Consider the following 26,525-nt stretch of genomic DNA (forward strand, 5'->3'; position numbering starts at 1 on the left):
GTCTCTTCTTGTTATCTCATTCTTCCATTCTGAGCTCCTCCTCCAAAGCTTCACATCAGCATCCATCACGTTCTTCTTTGATTCTTCCAAACCGAGCAGCACTGTGACTGTAAACATCTCCTGTTTCTTTAGTGTCTAGAATGACATCATTGATGTTTAACTTGTGATTTTCTCCTTCCTCGAACCATCGAGCTCCAGAACGGACAAAAGGCCCTTCGGCTTGTTCCAAGTAGAAATGATCCCAGTCAGACTGGAGGCTGTTTCACTGTGATTGATCTTTTTATCACATCATTAAATCTCACTTATCAACACATGTTGTTTTTCTTTCTTCAGTTTTGAGATATAGTGACTTGTTTTGATTTCAGACTCTTTAGTTTTAAATTTAAACCTTTATGACCTCACGATGAAGAAGACTGTTATTAAAAGTCCATATAGGGTGAAGGTCAGACTCGGTACTACACAAGTTAAGCAACAGAGAAATGACACAATGATCAGTATGATGTCACACTTACAAACATTATTAATGAAGTTTAGAGATATTAACCAATAGTCTAATCTTGAGCCTTTATTAGCAGGATTAAATTAAGGTGTATTTTAATTATCTAGGATGTTTTAATCTCCAGTAATCAGTCAAGTTTAACTGGGAAGTAAATTCAGGGATCATTTCTTCGTGGTTGTGACATCATCCTCTCCAAGGAAGACGATCTAACCAAAGATCAGGAGCTCAATTAAAATCCACCTATTATTATTTTATTGGTTGCATAAGTCACTTTCCTCCATCAGTCTGCTGTTCAGTGGTTTTAGGTTGTAACCATACACACATATCAGAATGTCATTTATATCATTATACTCAATCACTACCATCAGCCAATGACCATCAGTGTCGTTTCTGTGGTCAATTATATTCCCAGAACATCTGTTGAACAGAATCAGAACTCCAGCTGAATGAGATGAACCATGACTGAAACAAACAGAGCCCCCCCCCCCCCCCTGCTGTTTCCAGGATGAAGCGTCTGCTTCTGTTGAGTCTCTGTAAGAAAATAAATGTCGTCTTTTGCTCCTGACAAAAAAGAAAAGCTGCCGTACGTTTTGTCATATTTTTCAGTATTTAAAGAAATAAAAGAAAACATTCACCAAGTCAAACTGTTCAAAGAAAGAATGTGCTAGAAAAAGGACGAGCAGCTTTGTCCTCATCAACCTGCTGATTCAAAAAACCTTTCAGTGTAACATCCTAATAAACCACTGAGCCACACACACACATCGTGCCTGTAACCATAGAAACTAAAACTTTTATCACTGATTATTTTGGATCAACCCCGTTGGTTATCAATCAATCATTTCTCCTCGCTTCGGCCACAGTTTGGTGCGAGCCTCTCGGCCTCCTGTGGACAAATCTTCCTTGAATCGGATGTGCATCTCACTGCAGGCTTCCCCCGAACGTCTCCAGACCTGATCCCGAACGGTTCTCATCCCGAACGGTTCTCATCCCGAACGGTTCTCATCCCGAACGGTTCTCATCCCGAACGGTTCTCATCTCGAACGGTTCTCATCTCGAACGGTTCTCATCCCGAACGGTTCTCATCTCGAACGGTTCTCATCTCGAACGGTTCTCATCCCGAACGGTTCTCATCCCGAACGGTTCTCATCCCGAACGGTTCTCATCTCGAACGGTTCTCATCCCGAACGGTTCTCATCCCGAACGGTTCTCATCCCGAACGGTTCTCATCTCGAACGGTTCTCATCCCGAACGGTTCTCATCCCGAACGGTTCTCATCTCGAACGGTTCTCATCCCGAACGGTTCTCATCTCGAACGGTTCTCATCCCGAACGGTTCTCATCTCGAACGGTTCTCATCCCGAACGGTTCTCATCTCGAACGGTTCTCATCCCGAACGGTTCTCATCCCGAACGGTTCTCATCCCGAACGGTTCTCATCCCGAACGGTTCTCATCTCGAACGGTTCTCATCCCGAACGGTTCTCATCCCGAACGGTTCTCATCTCGAACGGTTCTCATCTCGAACGGTTCTCATCTCAAACGGTTCTCATCTCGAACGGTTCTCATCCCGAACGGTTCTCATCTCGAACGGTTCTCATCCCGAACGGTTCTCATCCCGAACGGTTCTCATCTCGAACGGTTCTCATCCCGAACGGTTCTCATCTCGAACGGTTCTCATCCCGAACGGTTCTCATCCTGAACTGGATCATTCTGGCCTCGGTGTGTTGTTGGAGTGAGCAGGGTCGTTCTTTGTCCCCAGACGATGGACGGTGTCCACTGTGTCTCTCAGACATGGGTCCCACTGGTGTGAGGATGCTGTGTGCTCTCCATCCTTCTCAGGTTCATCTCTTCTTATATCGAGCTTGATCCTCACGTGTCGTTTTCTCTTTTAACTTCAGTTTCTGTCCTGGTCTCGTCTATCGCCGTTTTGTTCTCTTCAATACGCTTCTCAAAGTCTGTTCGTCGACCTTTTTGGTTGAGACTTGGATGGCGTGCAGGATGGCGTGCAGTATGGCGTGCAGGATGGCGTGCAGTATGGCGTGCAGGATGGCGTGCAGGATGGCGTGCAGTATGGCGTGCAGGATGGCGTGCAGGATGGCGTGCAGGATGGCAGCACTCACACTATCTTCTTCTTTCTGTGTTGCTCTCATCTTTTTCGGGTTTGGACTTTTAATCGGAGTATGTTGTCTTTAGGAGTTACACGCCCCCTGGACGACCTTCACATTGTCGTCGTGGTCAGACAAGCTAGCAGCAAAAAAACTTTAAAAAAATATACAAACAAAGAAAAAGATGTGCAAATTCTTGGCACAAGACTTCATAGTGAAACTGAAGAGAAGACAATAAAAGGACTGAAGTCAGACTGCAGAGACCTCTCACTCCGCCATCTTGGATCCTCCAGGATTTTGATGGACTGTCTTTGGACTCTGGTCTGGATTTTGATGGACTGTGTTTGGACTCTGGTCTGGATTTAGATGGACTGTCCTTGGGCTCTGGTCTGGATTTTGATGGACTGTCTTTGGGCTCTGGTCTGGATTTTGATGGACTGTCCTTGGACTCTGGTCTGGATTTTGATGGACTGTCTTTGGGCTCTGGTCTGGATTTTGATGGACTGTGTTTGGGCTCTGGTCTGGATTTTGATGGACTGTCCTTGGACTCTGGTCTGGATTTTGATGGACTGTCTTTGGGCTCTGGTCTGGATTTTGATGGACTGTCCTTGGACTCTGGTCTGGATTTTGATGGACTGTCTTTGGGCTCTGGTCTGGATTTTGATGGACTGTGTTTGGGCTCTGGTCTGGATTTTGATGGACTGTGTTTGGGCTCTGGTCTGGATTTTGATGGACTGTCTTTGGGCTCTGGTCTGGATTTTGATGGACTGTGTTTGGGCTCTGGTCTGGATTTTGATGGACTGTGTTTGGGCTCTGGTCTGGATTTTGATGGACTGTGTTTGGACTCTGGTCTGGATTTTGATGGACTGTGTTTGGGCTCTGGTCTGGATTTTGATGGACTGTGTTTGGGCTCTGGTCTGGATTTTGATGGACTGTCCTTGGGCTCTGGTCTGGATTTTGATGGACTGTGTTTGGGCTCTGGTCTGGATTTTGATGGACTGTCCTTGGGCTCTGGTCTGGATTTTGATGGACTGTGTTTGGGCTCTGGTCTGGATTTTGATGGACTGTGTTTGGGCTCTGGTCTGGATTTTGATGGACTGTGTTTGGGCTCTGGTCTGGATTTTGATGGACTGTGTTTGGGCTCTGGTCTGGATTTTGATGGACTGTGTTTGGGCTCTGGTCTGGATTTTGATGGACTGTGTTTGGGCTCTGGTCTGGATTTTGATGGACTGTGTTTGGGCTCTGGTCTGGATTTTGATGGACTGTGTTTGGGCTCTGGTCTGGATTTTGATGGACTGTCCTTGGGCTCTGGTCTGGATTTTGATGGACTGTCCTTGGGCTCTGGTCTGGATTTTGCCAACAGTCTGCATGTGACTTTACGATGAAGGAACATTGACATTTTTGAACTTTGATGAACTGAAGAACTAAACTGATAAGATGATTTATTTTGAATCAAATATTTATTGATTTTTTGATTCAATATTTTTTTTAAATGAAGTCTAAGTCTCCTGAGTTTTATTAAATATAATTATAAGTTTAAATATTTCTCTCTTTCATTTGGAGTTTTCTGATTTCTGGTTCCCATTATTAAAATGTTGGTTTTCAATTAACACACTTTAAAAGTAAATGTGTGCTACATTATTTGTGTGTGTGTGTGTGTGTGTGTGTGTGTGTGTGTGTGTGTGTGTGTGTGTGTGTGTGTGTGTGTGTGTCTCAGGATGTTTGTATGTGTGTGTGTGTGTCTTTGTGCGTTTACAGTTTGATCACTTATTTAAATATTAAACTGACATTTAATTCACTTCAGCACTCAGCAGGGGGCGCTGTACACCCAGAACCAACACACACACACTCAGTCTCACACACACACACTCAGTCACACACTCAGTCTCACACACACACACTCAGTCTCACACACACACTCATACACACACACACTCATACACACACACACTCAGTCTCACACACACACACTCAGTCACACACTCAGTCTCACACACACACACTCAGTCTCACACACACACTCATACACACACACACTCATACACACACACACACTCAGTCTCACACACACACTCACTCAGTCTCACACACACTCATTCACACACACACTCAGTCTCACACACACACTCACACACACACACTCAGTCTCACACACACACTCACTCAGTCTCACACACACTCAGTCTCACACACACTCAGTCTCACACACACACACTCAGTCTCACACACACACTCACTCAGTCTCACACACACACACTCACTCACACACACACTCGCTCAGTCTCACACACACTCAGTCTCACACACACACACTCAGTCTCACACACACACTCACTCAGTCTCACACACACTGTCTCACACACACACACTCAGTCTCACACACACACTCACTCAGTCTCACACACACACACTCACTCACACACTCAGTCTCACACACACACACTCATACACACACACACTCAGTCTCACACACACACACACTCAGTCTCTCACACACACACACTCATACACACACACACTCAGTCTCACACACACTCACTCAGTCTCACACACACACACACTCACACACACACACTCAGTCTCACACACACACACTCAGTCTCTCACACACACACACTCATACACACACACTCAGTCTCACACACACTCACTCAGTCTCACACACACACACACACTCACTCACACACTCAGTCTCACACACACACACTCAGTCGCACACACACTCACTCAGTCTCACACACACACACTCACTCACACACTCAGTCTCACACACACACACTCAGTCTCACACACACACACACACACTCAGTCTCACACACACTCACTCAGTCACACACACACACACACACACACACACAGAGAGACAGGGAGTGATGTGATTGGTGGATATCTGAGCTGGACATAAAGGACGTGGACACAGCAGATGATGTCATGGAGACTTTATTGTTGGACAGAAGTGAGTTAGCTGGTCCCTGTCATCAGGTGAAGGAAGAGGACGTGTCTCAGGTGTGTGTCCAGGATGCTGTCATCAGGGGGACACCAGGTGAAGGAAGAGGACGTGTCTCAGGTGTGTGTCCAGGCTCCTTACAGCCAGATGTCAGACGTACAGTCTCCTCCAGGATACCTGAGCTCATGAGCCAACGCCGGACCATCAGGCTCCTTACCGAAGTCCACCAGGAAGTCCTCATTCAGAGTGAGACCTCCTGTCACCGTGTCCACGTCCACCTGCATCATCACAGAGCCCTCCCTGCACACACATAGAGAGACAGACAGGTAGAGAGACAGACAGGTAGAGGGACAGACAGGTACAGAGAGAGACAGGTACAGAGACAGACAGACAGACAGACAGGTAGAGAGACAGACAGGTACAGAGACAGACAGGTAGAGGGACAGACAGACAGGTAGAGAGACAGACAGGTAGAGAGACAGACAGACAGGTAGAGAGACAGACAGGTAGAGGGACAGACAGGTGCAGAGACAGACAGACAGACAGACAGACAGACAGACAGACAGACAGACAGACAGACAGACAGACAGGTAGAGGGACAGACAGACGGGTAGAGGGACAGACAGGTAGAGGGACAGACAGACAGACAGGTAGAGAGACAGACAGACAGACAGACAGACAGACAGACAGACAGACAGACAGACAGACAGACAGACAGGTAGAGAGACAGACAGACAGACAGGTAGAGAGACAGACAGACAGACAGACAGACAGGTAGAGAGACAGACAGGTAGAGAGACAGACAGACAGGTAGAGAGACAGACAGGTAGAGAGACAGACAGACAGGTAGAGAGACAGACAGGTAGAGAGACAGACAGACAGGTAGAGAGAGGGATGTAGTACCTGATCATGTCGGGGTAGAACTGTTTGTCCCAGCCGCTGTACAGAGACGTGGTCACATACAGTCTGAGACCATCGAGACTCAACTGTAACATCTGAGGAGATCCACGCACACGCTTACCCTGAGAGACAGACAGGTGAGAGACAGACAGGTGAGAGACAGACAAGGGAGAGACAGACAGGTGAGAAACAGACATGTGAGAGACAGACAGGTGAGAGACAGACAAGGGAGAGACAGACAGGTGAGAAACAGACATGTGAGAGACAGACAGGTGAGAGACAGACAAGGGAGAGACAGACAGGTGAGAGACATGCAGGTGAGAGACAGGGAGGTGAGAGACAGACAGGTGAGAGACATGCAGGTGAGAGACAGACAGGTGAGAGACAGACAGGTGAGTGAAAGACAGGTGAGAGACATGCAGGTGAGAGACAGACAGGTGAGAGACAGACAGGTGAGAGACATGCAGGTGAGAGACAGACAGGTGAGAGACAGACAAGGGAGAGACAGACAGGTGAGAGACATGCAGGTGAGAGACAGGGAGGTGAGAGACAGACAGGTGAGAGACATGCAGGTGAGAGACAGACAGGTGAGAGACAGACAGGTGAGAGACATGCAGGTGAGAGACATGCAGGTGAGAGACAGACAGGTGAGAGACAGACAGGTGAGAGACATGCAGGTGAGAGACAGACAAGGGAGAGACAGACAGGTGAGAAACAGACATGTGAGAGACAGACAGGTGAGAGACAGACAAGGGAGAGACAGACAGGTGAGTGAAAGACAGGTGAGAGACATGCAGGTGAGAGACAGACAGGTGAGAGACAGACAGGTGAGAGACATGCAGGTGAGAGACAGACAGGTGAGAGACAGACAAGGGAGAGACAGACAAGGGAGAGACAGACAGGTGAGAGACATGCAGGTGAGAGACAGGGAGGTGAGAGACAGACAGGTGAGAGACATGCAGGTGAGAGACAGACAGGTGAGAGACAGACAGGTGAGAGACATGCAGGTGAGAGACATGCAGGTGAGAGACAGACAGGTGAGAGACAGACAGGTGAGAGACATGCAGGTGAGAGACAGACAGGTGAGAGACAGACAAGGGAGAGACAGACAAGGGAGAGACAGACAGGTGAGAGACATGCAGGTGAGAGACAGGGAGGTGAGAGACAGACAGGTGAGAGACATGCAGGTGAGAGACAGACAGGTGAGAGACATGCAGGTGAGAGACAGACAGGTGAGAGACAAACAGGTGAGAGACAAACAGGTGAGAGACAGACAGACAGACAGACAGACAGACAGACAGACAGACAGACAGACAGACAGACAGACAGACAGACAGGTCCATGGTAACCTGTCTTGCTGCATCCTGTCTGTGGTACCTGGATGATGCGTGGGGGGGGCTGCGGCTGGTTTTCAGGGTCTTTGAGGACTTTGACCGGACCGTCATTGACCAGGCTTCCTCCAAGGAACACCTGGAACACACAGACAGGTTAGCTGTCTGTCTCTGTCTGGCTCATACCTGCTCATCAGAGGACAGATGTTAGACAGGCAGACCTGGCCGACCAATCGTGGGTTCTTCCTGTCTGTGATGTCATACTGTCTGATGTCACCGTGCAGCCAATTGCTGAAGTAGAGGAAACGATCGTCCAATGAGATCAGGATGTCTGTGATAAGGCCTGCAGACAGACAGGTAAGAAACATGTCAGACAGACAGACAGACAGAAAGACAGACAGACAGACAGACAGACAGACAGACAGACAGACAGACAGACAGGTTACAGACAGACAGGTTACAGACAGACAGACAGGTTACAGACAGACAGGTTACAGACAGACAGACAGACAGACAGGTTACAGACAGACAGGTTACAGACAGACAGGTTACAGACAGACAGACAGACAGGTTACAGACAGACAGACAGACAGGTTACAGACAGACAGACAGACAGACAGACAGACAGACAGACAGACAGACAGACAGACAGACAGACAGACAGACAGACAGACAGACAGACAGACAGGTACAGACAGACAGGTTACAGACAGACAGGTTACAGACAGACAGGTACAGACAGACAGACAGGTTACAGACAGGTACAGACAGACAGACAGGTTACAGACAGACAGACAGACAGACAGACAGACAGACAGACAGACAGACAGACAGACAGACAGACAGACAGACAGACAGACAGACAGACAGACAGACAGACAGACAGACAGACAGACAGGTACAGACGGACAGGTAAAGACAGACAGGTACAGACAGACAGGTACAGACAGGTACAGACAGGTACAGACAGACAGGTACAGACGGACAGGTACAGACAGACAGGTACAGACAGGTACAGACAGGTACAGACAGATAGACAGGTACAGACAGGTTACAGACAGACAGGTACAGACAGACAGGTACAGACGGACAGGTACAGACAGACAGGTACAGACAGGTTACAGACAGACAGGTACAGACAGACAGGTACAGACGGACAGGTACAGACAGGTACAGACAGACAGGTACAGACAGGTACAGACAGGTACAGACAGGTTACAGACAGACAGACAGGTACAGACAGGTACAGACAGACAGGTACAGACAGGTACAGACAGGTTACAGACAGACAGGTACAGACAGGTACAGACAGACAGGTACAGACAGACAGGTACAGACAGGTTACAGACAGACAGACAGACAGACAGGTACAGACAGACAGGTACAGACAGGTACAGACAGGTTACAGACAGACAGGTACAGACAGGTACAGACAGACAGGTACAGACAGACAGGTACAGACAGGTTACAGACAGACAGACAGACAGACAGGTACAGACAGGTACAGACAGGTACAGACAGGTTACAGACAGACAGGTACAGACAGACAGGTACAGACAGGTACAGACAGGTACAGACAGACAGGTACAGACAGGTACAGACAGGTACAGACAGACAGGTACAGACAGGTACAGACAGACAGGTACAGACAGGTACAGACAGGTACAGACAGACAGGTACAGACAGACAGGTACAGACAGGTACAGACAGGTTACAGACAGACAGACAGGTACAGACAGGTACAGACAGACAGGTACAGACAGGTTACAGACAGGTTACAGACAGGTTACAGACAGACGGACAGGTACAGACAGACAGGTACAGACAGGTACAGACAGGTTACAGACAGACAGACAGGTACAGACAGGTACAGACAGACAGGTACAGACAGACAGGTACAGAAAGGTACAGACAGGTTACAGACAGGTTACAGACAGACAGACAGACAGGTACAGACAGGTACAGACAGGTACAGACAGGTTACAGACAGACAGGTACAGACAGACAGGTACAGACGGACAGGTACAGACAGGTACAGACAGGTACAGACAGGTACAGACAGACAGGTACAGACAGGTATAGACAGGTACAGACAGACAGGTACAGACAGATACAGACAGACAGGTACAGACAGGTACAGACAGGTACAGACAGACAGACAGACAGGTACAGACAGGTACAGACAGGTTACAGACAGGTACAGACAGACAGGTACAGACAGGTACAGACAGGTACAGACGGACTCACTGGGCATGTCCGGCAGTATCCAGCCCTCCACCTTCTTGGTGGGAACACTGATCACCTTCTCTGTTGCCCAGTCTCCTTTCTGAACACAACAACAACGTGACCTCAGGATTGACTGGATATAAGAGGATGCTAACATGCTATGATTGAACATCCCATAATGCTTTGCTACTGAACCAAACACACAAGTGAACCTTTACAACCCTGGCATTTCTAAGTTTTGGTTCTAACTTTCAAAATGTAAAGAAATGTGTTTCTGACCCCTGTTTTGTAAAACCTGAAGACGTTTCCTTGCAGGGCACATCCTACGTAGCCCTCTGTGGCGCTGGGCTCATGCAGGAACCGGACCTCAAGAGGAATAGCTCCCTCCTCCCCCAAGTCCAGGGTCTGCAGCTTCCTGTGGGTGGTCCAGTCCCAAACAGTGATGGAGGTGCCATAGAGACCTGAAAACCACACAAAGGAAACCTTCAAGTCAACAGTGATCATGTCAGCTGTAGTAGGATCAGAACCTGAACACCTGCAGGCCCAGAAACAACATTTGTATTAAAAGTGACTTTTTGTAATTAGATTGAATATTTTAACACGTTTGACTCCTCCCCTCCTGCCTCACCATCTTTAACATGAGCTGGATTAAAACCACCATTCAGAGCTTTGGGCGCCCCCCACTCAGTGCTGATCATCACGTTGTGTCGAGGCTGGTACCAGAAGTCGTATCCAAAAGATGCTGCTTCACCCGGATGCTCCCAGTTACCGACCACCTCGAACGTCTCGCCATCCAAAAGGATGAAGCCGCCTGAGAGGAGGAGCAGTTACAACAGTGAAGATGTAAATTCAAGGAACCTTAAGATCACAAGGAGACTATTCCTGAAACATCTGGCTCATTGTTGTCTCACCCTTGCCGTTGCCCTGTGTGTCTCCCATACAGCTGATCATGATCTGACCATTAGCCAGGCAGTGGGTGGTGTGAGGGTTCGCCAGGCCACACTTCCAGAACACATCGACGGGCTCCACCATCTGAAGGCACACGAATTAAACCAGGACAAGGAAATATCAACAAATAGAAATAGATCATTGATTCAAAAGAATTTCAGAATGTAATCAACATTGAACATACATTGATTTATTATTCAGCTCGAAACTTTCAGTTTAACATTTTTTTAAAGGTTCAAAACTTTGGCTCTCGTTTCTCTCCTGAGAGATTCTGGGTCATTTCCTCCTCCGAGACAATACAGGAGAGACAGAGCAGCCGTCCACTGTTTATTCAAGTCCCTGAGGAGAGGGTCAAAGATTCAATAATGACTCAGCAGACTGATGGACATGCTAACAGTCCTACAAACAGGATAAACCTCCTCCTTCACTTCCTCTCTGCTCACACTCATGACTGAAGCCTCCGCAGCAGAAGGACAAACACACAAAGTCATCTCTCTGATTGGAAGCAAAACAGCTGCTGTTTGTTCACCCGTTTAGCTCCACACTGAAGAACAACAACGTTCAGGACACACAACAACAACAACACAACAACGTTCAGGAAACAACACAACAACACAACAACGTTCAGGAAACAACACAACAACACAACAACGTTCAGGAAACACAACAACACAACAACAACAACAACGTTCAGGACACACAACAACAACAACACAACAACACAACAACGTTCAGGAAACAACACAACAACACAACAACGTTCAGGAAACAACACAACAACACAACAACGTTCAGGAAACAACACAACAACGTTCAGGAAACAACACAACAACACAACAACACAACAACGTTCAGGAAACAACACAACAACACAACAACGTTCAGGAAACAACACAACAACGTTCAGGAAACAACACAACAACACAACAACATTCAGGAAACAACACAACAACACAACAACGTTCAGGAAACAACACAACAACAACAACACAACAACGTTCAGGAAACAACACAACAACGTTCAGGAAACAACACAACAACACAACAACGTTCAGGAAACAACACAACAACACAACAACACAACAACGTTCAGGAAACAACACAACAACACAACAACGTTCAGGAAACAACACAACAACGTTCAGGAAACAACAACAACACAACAACACAACAACGTTCAGGGAACAACACAACAACAACAACAACGTTCAGGAAACAACACAACAACACAACAACACAACAACACAACAACGTTCAGGAAACAACACAACAACACAACAACAACGTTCAGGAAACAACACAACAACACAACAACACAACAACACAACAACGTTCAGGAAACAACACAACAACAACAACAACGTTCAGGAAACACAACAACACAACAACGTTCAGGAAACAACACAACAACACAACAACACAACAACAACAACAACGTTCAGGACACACAACAACAACAACACAACAACACAACAACGTTCAGGAAACAACACAACAACACAACAACACAACAACAACAACAACGTTCAGGACACACAACAACAACAACACAACAACACAACAACGTTCAGGAAACAACACAACAACACAACAACGTTCAGGAAACAACACAACAACACAACAACACAACAACAACAACAACAACATTCAGGAAACAACACAACAACACAACAACACAACAACGTTCAGGAAACACAACAACACAACAACGTTCAGGAAACAACACAACAACACAACAACAAAACAACGTTCAGGAAACAACACAACAACACAACAACAACAACAACAACAACGTTCAGGAAACAACACAACAACGTTCAGGAAACAACACAACAACACAACAACACAACAACGTTCAGGAAACAACACAACAACACAACAACACAACAACGTTCAGGAAACAACACAACAACACAACAACAACAACAACGTTCAGGAAACAACACAACAACACAACAACACAACAACACAACAACGTTCAGGAAACAACACAACAACACAACAACGTTCAGGAAACAACAACAACACAACTACGATAGCTGATAAAAGTCCCACACACAGCCATGAAGCTTTATCTGAGTCAATGTCTCCTCAGAAACCTCCCACCTGTGTTCAGAGCCTGATGGATCAACATGCTAACAGCTTCATGATTGTTTCACTTTGATTTTTCAATTTAAAAACTGTCGAACAAGAACTCCACTGCTGGACCATATCATGCCAATCTTGGTCCTGATCCTAGCTAACAGGTCCTCAGGCTGGGACCTGGTCCTGATCCTAGCTAACAGGTCCTCAGGCTGGGACCTGGTCCTGATCCTAGCTAACAGGTCCTCAGGCTGGGACCTGGTCCTGATCCTAGCTAACAGGTCCTCAGACTGGGACCTGGTCCTGATCCTAGCTAACAGGTCCTCAGACTGGGACCTGGTCCTGATCCTAGCTAACAGGTCATCAGACTGGGACCTGGTCCTGGTCCTAGCTAACAGGTCCTCAGGCTGGGACCTGGTCCTGGTCCTAGCTAACAGGTCATCAGACTGGGATCTGGTCCTGATCCTAGCTAACAGGTCATCAGACTGGGACCTGGTCCTGGTCCTAGCTAACAGGTCATCAGACTGGGATCTGGTCCTGATCCTAGCTAACAGGTCATCAGACTGGGACCTGGTCCTGGTCCTAGCTAACAGGTTATCAGACTGGGACCTGGTCCTGATCCTAGCTAACAGGTCATCAGACTGGGACCTGGTCCTGATCCTATCATTCAGTATAGTCTGAAGCTCCTCCCCCTTCAGTTGTTTCAGAGTCACCTGGTGAGAACATCTTTACAGCGCTCGTTCACACAGCAGCCCGTCTCTGTACTGTTTGATACGACGACTAACAGGAAGAGGGCGGAGTCTCAATTCAGAGGGCTTTATTAGCAAGGAAAACATACGTTAACATTGCTAAAGCTTTAGTCAAAATAAAACACAAAATGATGAACATGTAGAAGGCCATGATCCTGAATCCTGTTTCTGTGTCTCGTTCACTGTTTGTATGACATAGAAGTAATGACGTATGAACACGGACAGGATGGCGTTTGGTTCCCTGATGTCTGCAAAAGGACGGATATTTGAAATGGTACCTTGTGCATCTGCGGCGCTCTGGGGTTGGTGCCGACGTCGACCACGTAGATTCTGGAGGAGATGAGAGACGGCAGAATCAGGCGGTTTCGTTTCTTGCTGGCGTCACCGAAGCAGCTGCTGCAGGCGTTCCAGCCGCTGTGATGAAGCTCGTCACGAAGGTTCGGCATCGGCAGCCGGTGAATCACCTGCAAGGTCAGAGGTCAAAGGTCATAACAGATCAAATGCTCATCAGGCTTCACATCATTTAAGTTGATGTATAGAGGTGAGGGTGAAGAGACAGTCACACAGGAGAAACAGAAACCTGAAGAAGTTCAGAGAGCACGACTCATCAGTCGAACTGGAGGAAACAAAAAGAAGACATCATCCAATCACAGCGCAGCTCGTGAAGACACAGGCAGACACAGGAAACTGCAGAAGAAGAAGAAGAGAGCTGAGTGGAGGACCTGGCAGAACGTGGGTGACTCAGGGTCCACATCCACGGTGGCAAGGTAGTCTGGTTTCAGGACCTCCGTGTTCCTGTAGATACAGGGCAGGTAGACGATCTGCTCCCGAGGACCTTTACCAGGAAAATCAATCAATCAATAAACCAACCAATCAAACGGTTTGTCTTGTTTATTGTCAGACGTACCCTTCATGGCGTCCAGCGGGCTGCCGTATCCTGGTCCACATCCTGAACAGCTGGCTGAAAAACAGCAGCAGGTCAAAGGTCATCAACACCACACAGAGGTCAGAGGTCACATTCCAACAGTGAAAATACTGGTAGACTCCTTACCAGTTAGCATGCTAACGCTAGTTTATAAGAAACATGATCATAAAACGGCAGTTTGTTTGACCTGTAAAGAGTTTATCTGAAAGAGAGCTGAACAAACTCAGCTGAGTTTCTGCTTCCTGATCAGCTGATTTGAGAAAGTTCACTCACACTGATGGAGCATAAAGGATCCTAAAGACACAGAGTGAAGTTATGTGTCATATTGGAGACACATAGTGAGAGCCTCCCGGACTGCTCTATAAAACACATCAGACTCTGTGGACTCTGCTGGCCTGTGACATGAAAGCCCCCAGGTCTGACTAGGACCAAGGTGTGTAAGAGTCATACAGCAGGAAGCTGAAGGCCAAACTCCAGCAGCGCCCCACGAGCCGTGTGTGGACAGGAAACCTGCAGGAGACGCTGTGACAGGAAGACGAAGCAGTTGAGTATGGGATTGGCCTTTCGTTCACACGGCGTCGGTGTTTCAAGTCAAGGGTCTAACGTCTCCAGTGCAGCTGCTGGAAGAGAAGCCGCCGCCGATGGCTGTGATCACTGACCGCCCGCCGTCCGTTTGTCCGGCTGAGAAGAGTTCAGTCTGGAAACTGGGAGTGGAACAGGAGCTGCACGGGGCTGTCAGAAGACTCTGTGAGGTGTCTTAAGCCCCGTTTCCACCGACACATTTTGTGGAGTTTCCATCGACTAAAGGCGGGAAAGATCTCCAAATTACCGACCCGTGCCGTCCCCCTGTTTGGGACCCGTCTGTTGGGGCGCCAAGAATATCGATCTGACCCTAAAAGGTGGAGCTAAACACTGCAGTCCGCTGATTGGTCGAAAGAATCCTCACTTCCCGTGTCAAAGGGTTAGAAAGAGGACAGCTTCACCACCGCTGTGCATTCTGGGAGGCTGTCACCATGGTGAAGGAGTATCTGATTTGCACGTGGAAAGCTGTGTGTACTACACGTGCACATGTGTAGTACACACATGTGCACATGATCAAGGACGGTCATTCAGAATTCACTTCAAAACTCTGTCCTTTAATCTGTATTTATTCTTCATTGATTAAATAACAGTTTGGGATCAATAAAGTTAATCTCTCTATCGAAACACAAACACACAAAGAAACCACAGAAGAAGAAATCAACAATATAAACACACAGGGAGTTTCTGAAGGAGCATCAAGAGACACTGAAACAACAAACCCGGACTCATGAGCCGACATGACCTCTAGATAACCAGAGTTATATAACACACACACACACACACACACACACACACACACACACACACACACACACACACAGTGAGCCAGTACCACTGAGAATCAGAACTCTGCACAGCTAAAGCACTGTGCTGATCAGCTGTCTGCAGTCTTTGCAGACATTTTGAACACCTCATTGGAGACATGTTCCATGCAAACCTTTTTCAAGTCCTCAGCGGTCATCTAAAAATCCAAAGACCACATGACGTAAAGAGGAACTCCCCCTCTTTTCAAACTGTGCTCGAAATGAAACATCTGTGTTTCTGAGCTTTGGTCCAAATAGAACATGAATCCAGCAGCAGAGGAGGTTTGTGACCCTGTAGAAACCAGCTCTCTGTGAACGCTCCGTTTTGGTGTGTGTGTCTTTAAATGCAACAAGCCCCGCCCCCTGAGTTTTCCTGGCAGACATCACTCCTCTGTAGAGAATAAAAATGGCTGACCTGCTCCAAAGTTTATCTCTAGTCTGGAGGTGGAGTCCATGGCTGGAGATATCAGGGGAGGGGAGGGGCTTATTTTAAACCAGAATCCCACTGTGACATCACAAGGAGCGCAGATTTAAAACGGCACATTTCTCTCTATGTTGTCAGACTTCTGCAGACCACAAACAAAGGATTGCTGATTTATTTCACATGTTTTGGGTCTGTGGACTCTCAGGTTAGCAGATAACTGTTCAAACACACTGAAGACGGAGACTCTTCATAACCTGTCCCCTTTAATGAGTCCGACCTGTCTCTGACCTCTGATCAAGTTTTCACTGCTCTCCCACCTTAAAGACTTCACAAACACATGGTCACATTTGGGCCTGGAAGCGTTGTGAGACAGGGCTGAGCTGCATTCACCACTAGCTACTATTCTCTCCCTGTGCTCTGATTGGTCGGAGTCATGATGACCTTGTAGAGTGGAGGTTAGGAGTTGTTCGATGTCGGTGTTTAATCTTTATAACTGACTTTAGAGTAGCTTGATAATAAGTCACTGATTGACTGTCAGCGTTAGCCATTAACCCGATCTGACCTGAGCTGCAACTAAACTTTATGTAAGGCTGCTCCAGGAAATACACACAGCCCGACTCAAGCTCGGGTTAATATTAACCTCTGTTTGAATCTTCAGTGCAGACAATGATTCAGCATTTATCACACACACCTGTACTGACCTGTGCAAACCTGTACTGACCTGTGCAAACCTGTACTGACCTGTGCAAACCTGTACTGACCTGTGCAAACCTGTACTGACCTGTGCAAACCTGTACTGACCTGTGCAAACCTGTACTGACCTGTGCAAACCTGTACTGACCTGTGCAAACCTGTACTGACCTGTACCTTACTGACCTGTACCTTACTGACCTGTGCAAACCTGTACTGACCTGTACCTTACTGACCTGTATTAACCTGTACTGACCTGTACCTTACTGACCTGTACCTTACTGACCTGTATTAACCTGTACTGACCTGTACTGACCTGTGCTAACCTGTACTGACCTGTATTAACCTGTACTGACCTGTACTGACCTGTGCAAACCTGTACTGACCTGTGCTAACCTGTACTGACCTGTACTGACCTGTGCCTTACTGACCTGTACTGACCTGTACCTTACTGACCTGTACCTTACTGACCTGTATTAACCTGTACTGACCTGTACTGACCTGTGCTAACCTGTACTGACCTGTGCTAACCTGTATTGACCTGTGCTAACCTGTACTGACCTGTACTGACCTGTGCCTTACTGACCTGTACTGACCTGTACCTTACTGACCTGTACTGACCTGTATCTTACTGACCTGTGCTAACCTGGACTGACCTGTACTAGCCTGTACTGACCTGTCTAACCTGTACTGACCTGTGCTAACCTGTACTGACCTGTACCTTACTGACCTGTCTAACCTGTACTGACCTGTGCTAACCTGTACTGACCTGTACCTTACTGACCTGTACTGACCTGTACTGACCTGTACCTTACTGACCTGTACCTTACTGACCTGTACCTTACTGACCTGTACTTACCTGTACTGACCTGTACCTTACTGACCTGTACTAACCTGTACTGACCTGTACCTTACTGACCTGTACCTTACTGACTTGTACTAACCTGTACCTTACTGACCTGTACTGGCCTGTACCTTACTAACCTGTACTGGCCTGTATCTTACTGACTTGTACTAACCTGTACCTTACTAACCTGTACTGGCCTGTATCTTACTGACCTGTACTGACCTGTACTGGATGGTGTTGGTTGTTTTGACTCTGTAAGGTGACCTTTGTATAAAGCTGATTATGATAAGAGTCATGTCTTCAGGTCAGAAAGTGTTCAGGAAGTGATAACAGCTAAACATGCTAAAGATAAGATATGAACCTTCAACGTCTTCGCTCTATTTGAAGATCTAAGTTTACTATAAATCACTCAGAAAACTTCACTTATATGACTGTGAATGAATAATACTCAGAACACTTCACTTATATGACTGTGAATGAATAATACTCAGAACACTACACTTATATGACTGTGAATGAATAATACTCAGAACACTTCACTTATATGACTGTGAATGAATAATACTCAGAACACTTCACTTATATTACTGTGAATGAATAATACTCAGAACACTACACTTATATGACTGTGAATGAATAATACTCAGAACACTTCACTTATATGATTGTGAATGAATAATACTCAGAACACTTCACTTATATTACTGTGAATGAATAATACTCAGAACACTTCACTTATATTACTGTGAATGAATAATACTCAGAACACTTCACTTATATTACTGTGAATGAATAATACTCAGAACACTTCACTTATATGACTGTGAATGAATAATACTCAGAACACTTCACTTATATTACTGTGAATGAATAATACTCAGAACACTACACTTATATTACTGATGAATGAATAATACTCAGAACACTACACTTATATTACTGTGAATGAATAATACTCAGAACACTTCACTTATATGACTGTGAATGAATAATACTCAGAACACTTCACTTATATGACTGTGAATGAATAATACTCAGAACACTACACTTATATTACTGTGAATGAATAATACTCAGACCACTTCACTTATATGACTGTGAATGAATAATACTCAGAAGACTTCACTTATATTACTGATGAATGAATAATACTCAGAACACTTCACTTATATGACTGTGAATGAATAATACTCAGAACACTTCACTTATATTACTGTGAATGAATAATACTCAGAACACTACACTTATATTACTGATGAATGAATAATACTCAGAACACTACACTTATATGACTGTGAATGAATAATACTCAGAACACTACACTTATATTACTGTGAATGAATAATACTCAAACCACTTCACATATATTACTGTGAATGAATAATACTCAGAACACTTCACTTATATGACTGTGAATGAATAATACTCAGAACACTTCACTTATATGACTGTGAATGAATAATACTCAGAACACTACACTTATATTACTGATGAATGAATAATACTCAGAACACTACACTTATATGACTGTGAATGAATAATACTCAGAACACTTCACTTATATGACTGTGAATGAATAATACTCAGACCACTTCACTTATATGACTGTGAATGAATAATACTCAGAACACTACACCTATGACTGTGAATGAATAATACTCAGAAGACTTCACTTATATGACTGTGAATGAATAATACTCAAAACACTTCACATATATTACTGTGAATGAATAATACTCAGAACACTTCACTTATATGACTGTGAATGAATAATACTCAGAACACTACACTTATATTACTGATGAATGAATAATACTCAGAACACTACACTTATATGACTGTGAATGCATAATACTCAGAACACTTCACTTATATGACTGTGAATGAATAATACTCAGAACACTACACTTATATTACTGATGAATGAATAATACTCAGAACACTACACTTATATGACTGTGAATGAATAATACTCAGACCACTTCACTTATATGACTGTGAATGAATAATACTCAGAACACTTCACTTATATTACTGTGAATGAATAATACTCAGAACACTACACTTCACACCTCCACCAGAACAGATACAACCTCCAGTGACAATCCATCCCCCCTCCCCCCCACCATCACCAGAGACCAGGTGAGCAAGGAGCTGAAGAGACTCCGCCCCAGGAAGGCAGCAGGCCCAGACAAGGTGTGTCCCAGGATGCTAAAGGCCTGCTCTGCTGAGCTGGGGGAGCCACTTCAGCACATCTTCAACATGAGCCTGCGGCTCGGGAAGGTTCCTGTGCTCTGGAAGACCTCGTGCCTCACCCCTGTCCCCAAGAAGAAGAACCCCAGTGAGCCAGGCGACTTCAGACCAATCGCTCTGACATCCCACGTTATGAAGACCTTCGAACGGCTGCTGCTCCAACACCTCAGACCCCAGGTACAACACGCACAGGATCCCCTGCAGTTTGCATACCAGGCAAAGGTGGGCGTGGACGATGCCATCCTCTATCTTCTACACAGGGCTTACTCTCATCTGGACAAAGGGAGCAGCGTGATGAGAATCATGTTCTTTGATTTCTCAAGCGCTTTCGACACCATCCATCCCCTCCTACTGAGAGACAAGCTGACCGAGATGAGGGTGGACTCGCACCTGGTGAGGTGGATCACGGACTACCTCACAGAGAGACCACAGTACGTCAGACTGAAGGACTGCACATCTGACACTGTGGTCAGCAGCACTGGAGCACCACAGGGGACTGTGCTCTCCCCCGTCCTGTTCACCCTGTACACCTCTGACTTCCAGTATAACTCTGAGCTCTGCCACATGCAGAAATACTCGGACGACACTGCGATAGTTGCTTGTGTCAGGGATGGACAGGAGGAGGAGTACAGGAGCCTGATCGAGGACTTTGTGACGTGGTGCAGTGCCAACCATCTGCAGCTAAACACCTCCAAGACCAAGGAGATGGTGGTGGACTGCCGAAGGAAGAAACCACATCTAGAACCTGTTTCCATCTGCGGGGTCGACGTGGAGGTGGTCAGGACCTACGGGTACCTGGGGCTGCAGCTGGATGACAAGCTGGACTGGTCGCCTAACATGGACACTACCTGCAGGAAGGGACAGAGCCGTCTGTACTTCCTGAGAAGGCTGGGGTCCTTCAACATCTGCAAAAAGCTGCTGCAGATGTTCTACCAGTCTGTGGTGTCCAGCGTCCTCTTCTACGCCGTGGTGTGCTGGGGAGGAAGCTGCAAGAAGAGGGACGCAGCACGCCTGGACAGACTGGTGAGGAGGGCCGGCTCTGTGGTGGGTACAGAGCTGGACTCACTGGTGACAGTGGTAGAGAGGAGGTCTCTGGACAAAATGCTCTCCATCATGGACAACACACACCACCCTCTGCACAGCACCTTCACAGGGCAGAGGAGCATGTTCAGCGAAAGACTGCTGTCACAGTCGTGCTCCACGGACAGACTCAAGAACTCTTTTGTCCCCCTATAGGCCATAAGACTATACAACACTTCACTGTCATGGCAGGGAAGAAGCGCACGGTGATCCCTGGACTCTTTTTTTTTCACTTTTTTCTCATTCCTCATCTGCACTGCTGACCTCAGAGTCAGCCCCCAGTTGGACACTGTAATGCATATTGATAGTCACCTTACTGAGCACAGGTCACTTTAAAGATAATCACCCTAATCATGTCTGGTTTCATCCTACTGTTGTGTTATGCTACATCTGTAAGGGTTGACATGATCACCCTAATTAGGTCAAGTTTCACTCTATTGTCTTCAACACTAAATGCTAATCTGCTCCCCAATAGTTGGGTACTCAATGATAATCACCCTAATCACTCCTGGTTTCAGGTTATTGTCTAGGACACTTAATGCAAATCACTGCTCCTTTAAGTTGGTGAGCCAATTTACATCCCTGCATTGACTGTTTAATGACTGTACTCACACCTCTGGCACTACCTCAAACACCTCTGTACATGCACATGTAACTAGTTTCTACAAGGTCAGCACTTTGTTTCTAAGGCCCTTTAACTGTTTACAGGTCTCTTTTAACCAACACATGTTTTTCTCTCCTCACAGGTTATGTACATTATGCTATATAAGTTTTAAGTCTAACTGCTAATGCTAACTGCACAGGTTTAACATATAATTATGTTTATTCTTAGTCACATAGGGGCTGCTATATCTTGTTTGGGGGATTCTGTATACAGAGGGGGGGGGACAGCGGGTGTGTATTGTAACTAATGTCTTGTGTCCTGCCTGTCTGTATACTGCTACTGGATGCCTTGAATTTCCCTCGGGATCAATAACGTATCTATCTATCTATCTATCTATCTATCTATCTATCTATCTATCTATCTATCTATCTATCTATCTATCTATCTATCTATCTATCTATCTATCTATCTATCTATCTATCTATCTATCTATCTATCATCTATTACTGATGAATGAATAATACTCAGAACACTACACTTATATGACTGTGAATGAATAATACTCAGAACACTACACTTATATTACTGATGAATGATTAATACTCAGAACACTTCACTTATATTACTGATGAATGAATAATACTCAGAACACTTCACTTATATGACTGTGAATGAATAATACTCAGAACACTTCACTTATATGACTGTGAATGAATAATACTCAGAACACTTCACTTATATTACTGTGAATGAATAATACTCAGAACACTACACTTATATTACTGATGAATGAATAATACTCAGAACACTTCACTTGTATTACTGATGAATGAATAATACTCAGAACACTTCACTTATATGACTGTGAATGAATAATACTCAGAACACTACACTTATATTACTGTGAATGAATAATACTCAGAACACTTCACTTATATTACTGTGAATGAATAATACTCAGAACACTTCACATATATTACTGTGAATGAATAATACTCAGAACACTTCACTTATATGACTGTGAATGAATAATACTCAAAACACTTCACATATATTACTGTGAATGAATAATACTCAGAACACTTCACTTATATGACTGTGAATAAATAAGACTCAGAACACTTCACATATATTACTGATGAATGAATAATACTCAGAACACTACACTTATATTACTGATGAATGAATAATACTCAGAACACTTCACTTATATGACTGTGAATGAATAATACTCAGAACACTTCACTTATATTACTGATGAATGAATAATACTCAGAACACTACACTTATATGACTGTGAATGAATAATACTCAGAACACTACACTTATATTACTGATGAATGAATAATACTCAGAACACTACACTTATATTACTGATGAATGAATAATACTCAGAACACTACACTTATATTACTGATGAATGAATAATACTCAGAACACTACACTTATATGACTGTGAATGAATAATACTCAGAACACTTCACTTATATGACTGTGAATGAACAATACTCAGACCACTACACTTATATTACTGATGAATGAATAATACTCAGAACACTACACTTATATGACTGTGAATGAATAATACTCAGAACACTACACATATGACTGTGAATGAATAATACTCAGAACACTTCACTTATATGACTGTGAATGAATAACACTCAGAACACTTCACTTATATGACTGTGAATGAATAACACTCAGAACACTTCACTTATATTACTGTGAATGAATAATACTCAGAACACTTCACATATATGACTGTGAATGAATAATACTCAGAACACTTCACTTATATTACTGATGAATGAATAATACTCAGAACACTTCTCTTATATGACTGTGAATGAATAATACTCAGAACACTTCACTTATATTACTGTGAATGAATAATACTCAGAACACTACACTTATATTACTGTGAATGAATAATACTCAGAACACTTCACTTATATTACTGTGAATGAATAATACTCAGAACACTTCACTTATATTACTGATGAATGAATAATACTCAGAACACTTCACTTATATTACTGTGAATGAATAATACTCAGAACACTTCACTTATATGACTGATGAATGAATAATACTCAGAACACTACACTTATATGACTGTGAATGAATAATACTCAGAACACTACACTTATATTACTGATGAATGAATAATACTCAGAACACTACACTTATATTACTGATGAATGAATAATACTCAGAACACTTTACTTTTTGAGGTTTTTTCGATATATTCAGTTTTTTTAATGAAGTAGTGCTCTAAAAGCATTGTGTTGCCTGTTTCTTTATTTTGGAGATAAATCATCTTCAGTCTCATGTAAACTTGTTGTTCCAGCTTGAGAGTACATGCCGGTACCTGTGTTAGTATGACTTTAGCCCCCCCCCCCCATTTACTGGTGGACAACGTTTGTCAAAGGGTCCTGATGGGGGCTTCATTTACGTCTTTTACGTGACCTTTGTGGTGTTTCAGTGGGTCGTCTTTGAGGTCATTAACAGCTCCTTGTGTTTTGTGTCTGCTTATTCTGAATGTTGTCCTGGTGTGGCTCTGTGTCTGTATGGATGCAGGGACTAGCAGGTGATCACTTGTTTCATACTAAAGCTCTGAGAAGTGTCCAGAAAACTGTCAGCCTATTTAGTTGAATATTTAAAATGAAGTTGGTTTGACGTGGTCTCTGAGAGGGGCCCCCCTGCACTGCCAAGGGGGGTCTCAACTTCGGCAGCAAACAGCACCAGCGGGGGGCTGTGGCTTGTTTTCAGGGTCATTGATTCCACCTCACTGGCCCCCCCTTGGTAAGTTGTTTGCTCATTATTAGTGAGTAGATGTTTGTGTCTGATCATGTGCAGGTTGATTAAGTGTGATCTTATCATGTAGTGTAATCCGTTACCTTCCATCTTTAGTTTCCTGCCTGGTTAGTTAACTCTTCTTAATAATTAGTCAGACAGATGAAGCAGCTCTTGTGCTGCAGGTCACTGTTTCATGATGAATCCCTGTCTGTGTCCGTGTTACTGAAACACTCATTAAAGCACATTCGCCCGTCTTACATACAGCCTACTGTTGGTGATATAGTTTATAGGGCGCACTATGAGGCCCCGCCCCCTCTGCGCCTGTTGCTGTACATTGAACACATAAATGCTGCTGTCGAGTGAAAGTGTCTACAGACAAACACCATGTTGTTGTTGTTGTTTATGTTGTTGTAAAGTTCAGATAATGTTTCCTTCAATGTGTCAACACAAGATACAGGTTTTCTATACACACAGCTCGTCACAATAGTTTTTAATTTCTCCAGCCCAATTTCCTCTGTAGGCTAATGGGTTTGATTTTTGATCATTTGAAGAAAGGCTGTTAAAGTGTATGAATTATTACATCAACGCCTCGAGTTGTTTCAGCTGTGCGCTGGACTTCATGGAGCGCTCCACAGAACAACCAGAACAAAGGTCAGCATGAGAGCTGCAGCCTGCTCAGAGCCATGAGAACAAACCAGATTACAGCAGCCGACGTGAAAAGAGTGCAGAGTGTGTGAGTGTGGGGGGCTGTGTGTGTGTGTGTGTGTGTGTGTGTGTGTGTGTGTGTGTGTGTGTGTGTGTGTGTGTGTGTGTGTGTGTAGGTGTGTGTGTGTGTGTGTGTGTGTGTGTGTGTGTGTGTGTGTCTGGGGTGCAAAGCAAAGAGAGGGATGGTGGAATAAACAAATACAAAACACTCACCCATCTTTGAGCTCTGATCAGATTCTGCAGTTCTCCTGTCTCACTCTCGACACCCTTTGGATCAGGTCCACTCTTAAAAGCTGGGGGGGGGTGTAGCTTAAGTTGTCTCACATCATGACTGAGCCAATCAGAGAAGAGAGGCGGAGTTTGCAGTGTAGTCAGACAGCCTGGATGTTAACCCTCCAAAGCCCACATCTGAAATTAAGATGGTGAAGCGTTGAAGTCTTCCTGTTCTGAACACGATGAGTCCAGGGTCTCAGGTCCAGGGTTTGGTCCAGGGTCTCAGGTCCAGGGTTTGGTCCATGTCTCAGGTCCAGGGTGAGGGTCGGGTCTTAGAGCAGTAGGCTGAAATCTCGATGTCCTCCCTGAGCGTGACATCACCTGGAGAGTGGAGGGCTCCAAATACAAAGGGTGACAAAAGCGTATTCTCCATGTGGACTCACTCAGAGCAATGACACTTAGAACAAGTTCTACTCTTCATAGGCGTATATGTGAATCTAAAATGGTTCATGTTATGAAGATAAAACAGGACTAACATGCTCTCTGTCTCTCTTGTTACACTCACAGCAGAGATCTGAATTAGCTGTAGTTTTTGAACTTCTGTGGTAGACTGTAAATAAAACAAGTGTTCAGATGTGTTTTCAACGCCAACATCTATCACTGTTCTGCTTTTTTACCGTTTCTACCTTTTTTTCCCTCCATATTCTAACATTTGTTTACATTTCAGTTGTTGTGGAAATCCCCAGGGAATCATGCTTCACATCATATTGCTATGAACTCTGGGTAATCACCCAACACTAAATCTGCAGATAT

At 44.9% G+C, this 26,525-nt stretch overlaps 1 protein-coding gene across 1 annotated transcript; it reads right to left on the reverse strand.

The window, feature by feature from the left end:
- Positions 1–5,543: 5,543 nt before the first annotated feature.
- Positions 5,544–25,842, reverse strand: selenbp1 (selenium binding protein 1). Its single transcript, XM_079344938.1, has 12 exons — positions 25,713–25,842; positions 14,692–14,745; positions 14,507–14,619; positions 14,063–14,248; positions 10,917–11,037; positions 10,634–10,816; positions 10,285–10,466; positions 10,027–10,105; positions 8,001–8,122; positions 7,826–7,918; positions 6,452–6,570; positions 5,544–5,848 (listed from the first exon to the last, which is right to left on the reverse strand). The coding sequence occupies exons 1-12, from the start codon at positions 25,714–25,716 to the stop codon at positions 5,686–5,688; spliced, it is 1,419 nt and encodes a 472-aa protein (XP_079201064.1). The 5' UTR covers positions 25,717–25,842; the 3' UTR covers positions 5,544–5,685.
- Between the last annotated feature and the right edge of the window lie 683 nt (positions 25,843–26,525).

This window comes from Symphodus melops (genome assembly GCF_947650265.1).
Source record: "Symphodus melops genome assembly, chromosome: 5".
NCBI lineage: Eukaryota > Metazoa > Chordata > Actinopteri > Labriformes > Labridae > Symphodus > Symphodus melops.